The sequence below is a fragment of the Populus euphratica genome, unplaced genomic scaffold, assembly GCF_000495115.2.
Source record: "Populus euphratica unplaced genomic scaffold, PopEup_1.0 scaffold119.1, whole genome shotgun sequence".
Taxonomy (NCBI): domain Eukaryota; kingdom Viridiplantae; phylum Streptophyta; class Magnoliopsida; order Malpighiales; family Salicaceae; genus Populus; species Populus euphratica.
The window spans coordinates 288,647-299,101 of NW_011500011.1; the positions used below are offsets into that span (position 1 = coordinate 288,647).

General features: G+C 35.9%; 1 protein-coding gene across 2 annotated transcripts; it reads right to left on the reverse strand.

The window, feature by feature from the left end:
* Positions 1-1,161: 1,161 nt before the first annotated feature.
* Positions 1,162-7,654, reverse strand: LOC105141450 (calcium permeable stress-gated cation channel 1-like). Of its 2 annotated transcripts, none has more exons than XM_011048674.1 (12): positions 7,345-7,654; positions 6,648-6,967; positions 6,341-6,499; positions 5,881-6,016; positions 5,575-5,676; positions 4,375-4,494; positions 4,201-4,281; positions 3,628-3,968; positions 3,294-3,539; positions 2,502-2,826; positions 2,096-2,329; positions 1,162-1,774 (listed from the first exon to the last, which is right to left on the reverse strand). In XM_011048674.1, exons 2-12 carry the CDS (start codon positions 6,959-6,961, stop codon positions 1,508-1,510), a joined length of 2,325 nt encoding a protein of 774 aa, XP_011046976.1. In that variant the 5' UTR covers positions 6,962-6,967; positions 7,345-7,654; the 3' UTR covers positions 1,162-1,507. The 2 variants fall into 2 exon arrangements, with proteins under 2 accessions (XP_011046976.1, XP_011046975.1); XM_011048673.1 differs by having other exon boundaries at positions 7,322-7,654.
* Between the last annotated feature and the right edge of the window lie 2,801 nt (positions 7,655-10,455).

Here is a 10,455-nt window from a genome sequence, read left to right on the forward strand (position 1 = left end):
CAAAAACCAGCTTATGAAAATTATCTCAAATTCACATCCTAATCAAGTTCCTCAACAAATGTGATTGAGGAACTTGATTGTCAGTTCAAGAAACATTGTATATTTAAATTGCATGACGTTAAAATCAAGGGACTTAATTGAAAAAAAACTACTATAAGTGACGATTCTTTTGTGCTTACGAGAAAAACAGAACAACTCAAGTGAAGACATGGAAGAGTACTCGTAAGAAAACAACAACATGTTCGCAAGTTGCCAAGTGCTCTTTCTAACAGCTACTTTGTCGATTTGGAACCGAAAAAATGGTATTCTTTCACGCGCTTTTCGAGAGGCTGTGTTTCACGATCCAATTAAAATGATGATTGGTGGGATTTGTTAAATAATAGAGGTGAGATTGTGTTTTCTGATCACCCTAGTTTTCATTCTTGTTTCATTTTAATCCTTTTACAGTCTTTCGTTTCAATTCAATCCCTCAACTTCTACGTTCATTCTATTTCTCAATCTAGTGAAAATATTATTAAAAGAGTTTCATATTAATAGAGAATATTATTATTAAAACAATGCTATATGATATTATGTTGTGTCGGTATTAATTTCGTTTTTAAATGAATTTATTCTCAAATTATTTTTCCTTTTTTATTACTTTTCTTTTGGTTTACTAAATGTTTTTTATGACGTTCAAGGAAAAACATAAGGAAAAAAAAATTAAATTTTTCAAGGGTCATATTTTATTCTTGCGAATTTGGCTACGTGTTAGGTGGGTAAGTGACCTGGCCCCAACGTGTTTGAAGAGAGTGGGACTGGATTGCCCTTGTGTGGAGTAGGGTGCCTGTATGCTTATTGAGCATTGGAGAAGATAAATGGATAATAAAAAATAAAAAATTAATATTTTAATTATTTTTTTCAAATGGTTTTTTTAAATTAATAAAATAGATATAATAAATTAAACTATATTTATACTATTTAAAATGCTATTTTATTAATTTAATTTTTTAAAATAACATTTTTCATTAGAAATGCTCTTGTGAACGAGTGCCTTGTTTGAAGAGTGTGGGGACTAGATTGCCCTTGTGTAGCGTAGGTTTGCCTCTATGCTCTTGAACGAGTGCCTAGTTGCTGGGTGTCTTTTGTACCATTTCACACAGGGCAATGCAGCAACGTATAGAAGAGCCCAAGCTATGAGGAGGAGATCTTTTCATTGAATACGGCGACCAACATGTATAGTTGTGTAAACCAACATTTAGAAATCCACACAATATCTACTCTTTAACATGCTAACATTCATCTACATCTGTCTTTGAAGTATGAAGGGCCATTCGTTGCCACAAAATCCAGAACTTTATTTCGTTTCAGAAATTTCAGCAGGCCCTTCTTCCCTTTCTCTCTATAGAACGAACTTTGCTATCTTGACTCGTTAAGTTTACAACAGATCACTGACTCCTGGCAATGGATTGTGTCTAATGTACAGCGAGGTGTGGTCATGCACGTGTCATATTTAACGATCTCTGTTTCATGGCTCTCCATTTTTAACTGTCTCGGGCAAAGATGGTGAGGATCCCCCGCTGATTTTGCTTGGTGCTGGTGTATTTCTTCGTGATTGGCGCTTTGTAGGCACTAAGACACTCTCAGTTTCCATCTTTCCGCTCAGAAGGTCGTCTTCATCAATATCATCATCATCAACTTTGAAAACTGGATGAACATAAGCACTCTGAAGGTAGGCTTTCAGATTAAAGTTCGGATCCCTTGCTCGTTCCAGGGTATCTTTCATCATTGCTTCCTGAAAACCATGGTTCAAGACAAGATTAGTAGTTTGCAAGTGCAGCTTTTGACTTATTTTGCTACAATCTAAATAACTTGAATTAACTTGAAAGGTGTCGTGTTAACGAAACAAAACTTTTTGATCCATAGAACATAACCTGAGTTTGTAACAAATTATTGACACATATGCAGATGATATACTAAAATAAATTCATAATTTCATATAAGAAATTATCAGTATTATGCAGGCAAATCAATTGAAAGCAAACAAGGGAGTACAGAAAAATCAAAGCAAACAAAAAGCATCAACTCACACAGTATGCAGAGACACACAAATCACCTGTAATGGATATTTGACAAATGCAGATTTGTGGCGTCCATTGCAGAACATATGAAACCATATAGTGAGGACAGGGAGAGCAATGAGGAATGGTGTTGACTGTGCAGCTTCTTTTGTACTCATCAGTCCCATCAGAGCCAGCTGCGAGATTACTAGTGCAGTAATAACACGCCCATGGACATCAGGCCAGAATGCTGCACCACTTTCATACTCTTGGTTGTAAACATTTATGATCTGAATAGGGAAAAGATAGGGAAAAGATGAATAAATTGTATCCAATTGCACTGAACTTGGGTCCAGTAAATCTTCCAAGTTTTGAACATTTAGTTGGCACAAGGCATTAACCATATGCAACTGAATTGTTCTTGGATTGAACATCATATAACCAATAGTATCAACTTGTTACCTGATGACGGAACACTGCAAAGGCGAAGGCAAAGAAAATAATTATGAATGGAAGGAGAACTGGTGTCACTGTGGCATATACAAGCCCTAGCAGAAAATATAATTGTATACGGGGTTCACCGGTGTTAAAACCGAGACTTCCAGGATCCATTGCCTCTTCCCTGTCCTTTTCAGTCTTCACCAAAAGGAAATTTTTCAAGTGGTAGAGTACCAGTGGTTTCAACATTAAAACTTCTCCGGCTATGCCAGCCCATCCGTCAACCATTATATAGGTTATGAAGAAAGTTGCTTTCATTGGAACAGCTACACCAATTGTTTTAGGAATTCTGCCGCATAAATAAATGAAGAAATGAGAAAAGAAGAAAAATATAATAAAAACTTAAGGGAAGTTGTAGATGATAAAATGAAAAACATATTCACGTAGCGGGTTCCATACCAGGAAAAGGGAAGAAATCATGAATAAACAGTCTATCAAATCAGTCAAGTATAAAAGGATTCTAGATTGATGAAAAGTGAGAATAAAATAAATTACTGATTGGAGGATAAAAAAATTTACAGTCAATAAAATATATGTTAATGGAAGACCTTTGAAGGAGGCACATCCCACGGACAAACCTTCAAACATAGAAAATAACATTCCTTGCCCATTAACACTACCGACAATTTTTGGCTCTTACAGCATACATTACCGCTCACCCTAATGCAATCAAGTTCCCTTAAATATGCATACACCCTTGTAGAGTAATTAAATACTGAAGACAATATATTTGATAAAAAAGTGAGAGTAACATACTCATTGGCAGACTGATTAATAAAAGAATTTAGTTGATCAAATGCGGCTCCAGTGAGTATGCTCCCTAGGAATACATTGATAATGAGGAAAATATAGTATCTCGTTGCTGATCTCCTTTCCAAAGATGATAGAGATACAAAGCCTTCAAACTTAGACATGATCATCAATATTGTTGGCAGGAAGATAAGGAAGAGCTTCAATACAATGCCAGGAAGAAAACCTTGGATAACAGATTTGATAAATTTTCTGCATATTAAATAATGAAACAATTAGTAATTTCTAACAAAGAAAACTTGCAACTAAGTTAGAAGGCACTGTGATGGAAGAAACGTACATTTCAATAACAGACTTCAGAAAAGGGGCTCTTTTCTCTATTCCCTCAATACTTGCTAGGGCTTGTACAGATGCAATAGGTATCATGAAAAAGAAGGTAAGGAAAAAGAAAGCAACTCCAATTATCAGCCTCCTGACATTGAGTGACATGTACGGAATGGCTAAGTTTTGCCAATATACATCACGAGGCTCCGGAGCCCACTCTGTTAACCACAAAGTTGGATTTTTTGATTGTTGAGTTTGTGCACACACAGCTGCACCCCATCGAGTCTTGAATGAAACAAATGCTGCTGGCATGATAGACTTTGGGTCCTTTAAAACCCTTTTCCTCTCTTCTTCTATCTGAATAATACCAAAATGATCCATGACTCAAATTAGAATGATGATGCAAATACTAACTGGTGAGAATATGCAGCATCTCTTTACTCATTAGAGTGAGCCTAAAACCAACTAATAAACTACTTGGACTTTTGAACAAGAGGTTGCCAGATTATATGCTGAAAAAAAAAAAAACCAGAACGTTCAAAAATTTTGAGAGATCAGGGAATTTAGATAAGAAATTGAAGCTGCTTACTTCTTCTGACAGTTTCTCAATCTCTGATATGTGATAATCGATTGCATCCACTTTCCCCCCCCAAAGCCCAAGGAAACCAGTCTGAAACATCCAAGCACCGTAAGGTTGAGGTCAAAACCGAAATTAGGTTTAGGAAAAAAATAATAGGCTATCAGATTGAATTTTGAGAATTACCTTCATCTGAGGCCTCTGCGATTGATCCCTGGAGTACTTGAGTTGGTAGTAGTCAAGCCAGTTCTGCTTTTTTTTCTTCTTCTTGACCAAGCTGGCTAGTTTGTTGGCATTGCACACCACCTGCATTAAAACTTTTATAAGACAAAAATTTACAAATTGAAGTACAAACTATCCTAGAATTTCAGGTGCATAAGAAAGTGTGAGGGTTGAGGGTTTAATGAATACTCCAACAAGTAAAAGGTCCATTTAAAGCCACTCAATAGATCATGTGTGGTACACATGTTGCCTCCTCAACCCACCAAAACCTTTTCCCTATCCCTTGCTGTTTAATTCAAATAAAGAAAGGCTAGGAAGAGCTGCAACACTCACCTAGTCAAGAAAATTGTGTTCTTTATGACAACAACATTTTCCACTAATCACCTCAGCAATACAACATACTCATAAAAAACACGCGGAGGTGCACATTCTTAGATCAACAAATAAAAAATCCTAGCATTTCTTTTTTATCATTTTTAAGAGTCCAAAGACAATAAATGCAGAGTAGTTAATTGGAGCAATTCTCTGTTAAATTGCTAGAGTCCAAGGACAATAAATGCAGAGTAGTTAATTGGAGCAATTCTCTGTTCAATTGCTATTTGGAAAGAATGAAGTCTCTATGTCCAGCAGGGAATGTGACACTGTTACGCAGCCACAAATAGAAACAAGAAAATGTTGGCATTTAAAGCAATTAACTATAAGGTTTACAACATTCCAAATCAGACACAACTCCTGTAATAACACTTTGTCAATTCAACGTCAGTTCTGGAATAAAAATTGGCACTTGACGCAATCAAACTTTAAGGTTTGCAATAGATCATCAAAACCACCAGAGATAAAATTAGGACAAGAACATGAAAAGAACAAGCAATTGCTGAGGGAAGCAGTTTACTTATGGAAGCTGGCAAGCGTTTGCACATATGGAAAAGCTATGATCAAAAGTGAATGCCTCATAATGTTACCTAAAATCATTGAAGATATATAATTTATCAAGTACCAGTAGCACACATTGATCCACATAATGCCCACACACACATTTGAAAAAATGGTTTCCCATTTTTTGCAGAACAAAATTGGTGCGGACTATTCCATGTCATCAAATAAATTCATAGCTTTCTACCAAAGATTATTTACAATATAAATTTTGTTTGAGCAGGCACATACCCGATGAGTGAGGTAATGATCTGGATGATTCACTAGAAAAAAGTGCTCCACAAGCTCACTGACAGTTTCATCTGGATCTGGAGGTACATTCCTAACAAGGACCTGGGAAGAGTAAACTCAATGATGCAAGTTTCTTGAATAGGAGAAGGACAGAGAAAAAAGGGTAAGCTAACAACCCCCTGCAAATTTTGAAAATATTCACAAACGGAATTCATTTCTTTAAATGGAAATTGAGGAACAAGCTCAGGGATCAGGGAAAAAAACTCTAAAATGAAATAAATCAATAAGGAAAATAGTTCATCTTACAGTGAATTGATCTGGACGACGTCTTTCTGAGGAAAGAAATTGCAACCTCATCGAAGCAACTTTCTCATACTCCCTTAGCAACACGTAGCACGTCCAGAAAGTAAAGGCATAAGCCATCACTATATGCGTCCAAAATCTGCAATGCAATAAATATAAATATAGGGGCACACTGAAAAAGAAAAGGAGAAGATATTCCTGAAGTAGAAGATGGTAGGATGTGAACAAAAAAATACAAAACAACATGTGATTGTCTTGAGGAATAAGAATTCGACAGCTACATAATAATTTACATGTATTCTACACATACAGAATAATCTATGCGTAAAGTTATCCATAAAGGGTCATTATGCTATATAACATGGTAAAAGAATTGTGATCAATATATCTGAATATATCAAGATTCATCAAAACTCGGAGATGACAAGGAAGCAGAAGTTAGCAAAGGAGGATGGCTTTCTACCTTTGTGATTTAAGTGGTATATTCGAAATTGAAAGCTTGTCAATGTCACTAGCTGTCACGTTGGCCACCATTTTGACTGCCTCTAGAGCATTATTGGTGTAATTGACTGGCACCAGGATAGCCAAAGCAACGAATGCTATAGGTACAAAAATCTTAAGTCTGCGTAGGCAACAAAATCGAGCTCAGCACGTAATAACAAATGACATAAACATTTTCAGAAACATCTAGTCCGCACAAGTACAGCACATACTCTTTCATCAAGAAATAAGCATAAAAAAGAGCGAGAAACAAAAGAAAAACGGATTACCCCATCAAGTAAATGCGCAAGTAAACAGCAGAATCCAATCCTGCATGATCAATAAGCTCAGGCTCCGGCATTTTAAGCGCTTCCGGCATCCAATTTAAAAACCGGATATATGACCTAAAGTCTAAATTCACCACCCTCCGAACAAATGCCCCAGAGCGCGAGGGGCTGCTTCTTAAGCCCTTCAGATACCATTTTGGAAAGTAAACTCTATCGTTGAAGGGTTGTAGCCTCAAAATTGCAAATGCCAATAAGAAAATGAATGCACTCAGTAAATTTATAGCCCCCGAAACCGCTATATCTGCAAGCGTTGCCATTTATACCTTCAAAAAAAGAGCCAAAACAAAAACCTTATAAAAAACATTAAAAACAAACAACTTCTCAAGCAAATTTAAAAAACATATAAAAAATTCAACTACTATATTTAACATCCAACAGCTCCTTTCAATCCCTATACGTCAAAACAAAAGATAGCAACTTTTCAAGTAAAATCTCAAAAAGATCATCTTTTTATACTTATAAAGCAAATCAATCAAAATTAAACGAATCCTAATCACACATCAAATTAATCTCCATATTCAATAAATTTTTCCATCTGCCAGAAAACACATCAAATAACAGGGAAAAAAATCAACACAGCAGGTAAACCAAAGGAGCTCAAAAAGAAATTTGCTTACTATTAACCAACTTCTTTCCTTATCTCCAATGATATATTGACCTCTCAATCTTCAAAAAAAAAAAAACCGAGAATGTTGAGTTAGCAAGTGTTTGGATAACTTTATAGCTTAATCCAAGAAAACAGTAGGCTTCCTCTCCGTTCGAAAGGATAAGTAGCTAGCACGCTACCACACACGCCTTCACTAATTATTGTGATAATAAATACAGATCAAAAGGTAAGGTCCGAAAATGGGAATATAGAGTACAAGAAGATGAAGATGGGGAGAAAGTAGAGAGAAAAGATATCGGAAAGTGAAAATTTCCCGTTCTGGTTGTTTCGATGCTAACGTTATCGATTTCAGACCATCTTTTTTTATAGTGCTAGAAAGTGCGCTTTCTCTCTCAGCTCGACTCGAGAAATGAGAGCTACAATTCAGTACTGCAATTTTCACGAGTATTTCATTTTAGTCCTTAAACCACTAATTCTTGTAGATTCACCATTTCTGTCTTGAAATTAATAAATCATCGCTTGTCTTGAAATTAAGTTCTCATATCACTTTTCTTTTTCTTTTTTTTTGATGTGGCTGGTTGTGGTGTCCCATCACCATATCTTTATTTTTGTGCTCAAAATGCAATCAAATCCTAAGCTTGTGAGAATTGTATCAAACTCACTAGTATTTTGTTTTTTCAGGAAATGTGATTGAGGAAGTTGATTGTTAGTTCAATAATAATTGTAATTAAATTGCATGATATTAAAGTTAAGGGACTTAATTGAAATTACACTACTACAAGCGAACACTATTTTGTATTTAGGAAAACAACAAAACAACCCAATTACGACAAATAGTATTATTTTATGCTCTTACACGTAAGAGTACTTGTGACGAGCCAACACTCGTGTCGGCAAGTTGCCAGGTGGTATTTGTAACGGCTACTTTGCGGATTGTGAAAGGAAGAGGACATCTATTCACGCGCTGTTTGAGAGGCTGTGGCTCACGATCCAATTAAAATGGTGATTAGTGGGATCTGTGAGAGATTGTGTTTTTTGATCACCCTGCTTTCATTTTTGTTTAGTTTAATCTTCTTACTATCTTCAGTTTCAATTTAGTCCCTCAACTTCTAAAATCATTCTATCTCTCGATCTACAATCACTAAAGATCATCTCGAAAAGAGTTGAAAACAAGATAATATTAGTATACAATAATTTTATTCCATGAAAATTTGTCGTACAAAGAAGGTAATAACTCTATAAAAGGACGACATTAAGATCATAGATCAAGAGAGGACCATATTGGAACATAAGTAAGGAAACAGGGACCAAATGGTACCCTATGAAAACAATATTTATGGAGAGGCAAGTGGATAAAGTGTGGATTGCGTGTGCTCTTTGAAACTGGGGGAGACAGCAAGCAGTGAGTTGGAGGTGACCGGCTTTACAGTAAACGCTGTCTTAGTTTTCCAACTGTTTTTTTTTAGATTAATGTGGGTGTTCGGGCCAGTTTACACGCACCACGATTAATCCTACGGGTCCTGAAATTAACGACCATGTAAGCCTCCAGTGGCCATCATATGAGCAACCAAGAACTCGAACCTGAGACCACAGAGGGAGCAAACCCCTTGATCCCAAATTTTTACTACTTGACCACCACCTAGATAGTTAGTTTTCCAACTGTTTTACTGAGAATGCATGTTGACTCCAATTTTATTTAGGATCGACACGATTTTATTTTTTTATTTGTAGATAATGATATTTTAGGATTGGGACATCACAACTCCAATTTTATTTAGGATCGACACGATTTTATTTTTTTATTTGTAGATAATGATATTTTAGGATTGGGACATCACAAGTCAAAATTCGATGATTATGCAGAAAAAAGACTTTGAATTTCTTTTTCTTTTTTATATATATTAAAAGACAAAAAAAACTGGAACTAACGTGATCTCAAGACCTTCCACCGCCGCGGCATAGGAAGACGGGTGGGGATGGTGTGCCGTTCGTGTGTGGTTGGTGGCCGTCCAAGGAGGAGAAGATTGATTTAAGAGCAGAAATTATGACTTTTTTTTTTAATTTCTTACTGTTCATTTAAAACAAGAATTAAATCCCACGTGAGATGATTCAATCAAGAAATTAAGAGTTTTTGCTGCTGGATTATTTAATTAATTCAATGATATATCTTGGCCTGCCCACTGGCCGGTGGACCAAATCTGCCCACACAAATGAAAATAAAGTTAGGAGTGGTTGAAACATTGATTAATTTAATATTGGAATATTGAAGGCGATGCTACTCCGTCGGATTTGGATTTATTTTATATATCATAACAATAACAATTCTTGGCATGATCATCATTTCATGGGAGGACTTCGGAAGGAAGGGGCCAAGAGAGTCCGCATACTTGAAGCCATCCAAGATCTGTATTTGTTCAACAACCGCTCTATCATCCTCATGAAGTCGCCAATATTGTCAAGCCTGTGGAAGAAAACGCTCCCAAGAAAGGTCATCTTTAATTTGTTGCGTGAAGGTGAATTTGTTGAAGAAGAAGCACCCTGGGATGGTGTTTTTTTTTGGCTTTTCATCGTATTTTCAATACTCGAAGTTTTGTTGGATTTGGATATTAGTCGAGGTGCCAAAAGGAAGATTGATTTGGATAGTGGTTTACTCCTTCACGTCCATCGCACACTGTATTTCTTGCGGAGATCATAGTCACTTCTCTACCATAGTAGGTAAACCTGAAGGGGGAACACATAGCTTTGAGTTTGGTTGATTTACTGCATGATAAATTTATTTAAAAAAAGCTTGAAGTCGTGCTATAATTAAAGATGATTCCGTACAATAATTCAATAGAGAAACTCTTGGTTAGTGTTATACGAAAGAAGAGATAAACACTTATATATACAATAAATAGAAACTTATTTTGTTAGAAAGTAAGAGACGAGGAAATGAAAATAAATATTTCCCAGTAATTTCGTCTTTTGTCTTGTAATAGCAGCCAAACGATGCCTAAGATTCCTTCTAAAGCAAGCACACTATATATTACAAATGGAAGGATAAATTTGCCCCTAAACTATCTTATATGTCTTAATCAGGTCTCCCACCAATGGATTGTCTCAATCAAGTACCCTTAGGCCTCAACTACTCCATTTTTTATCAAC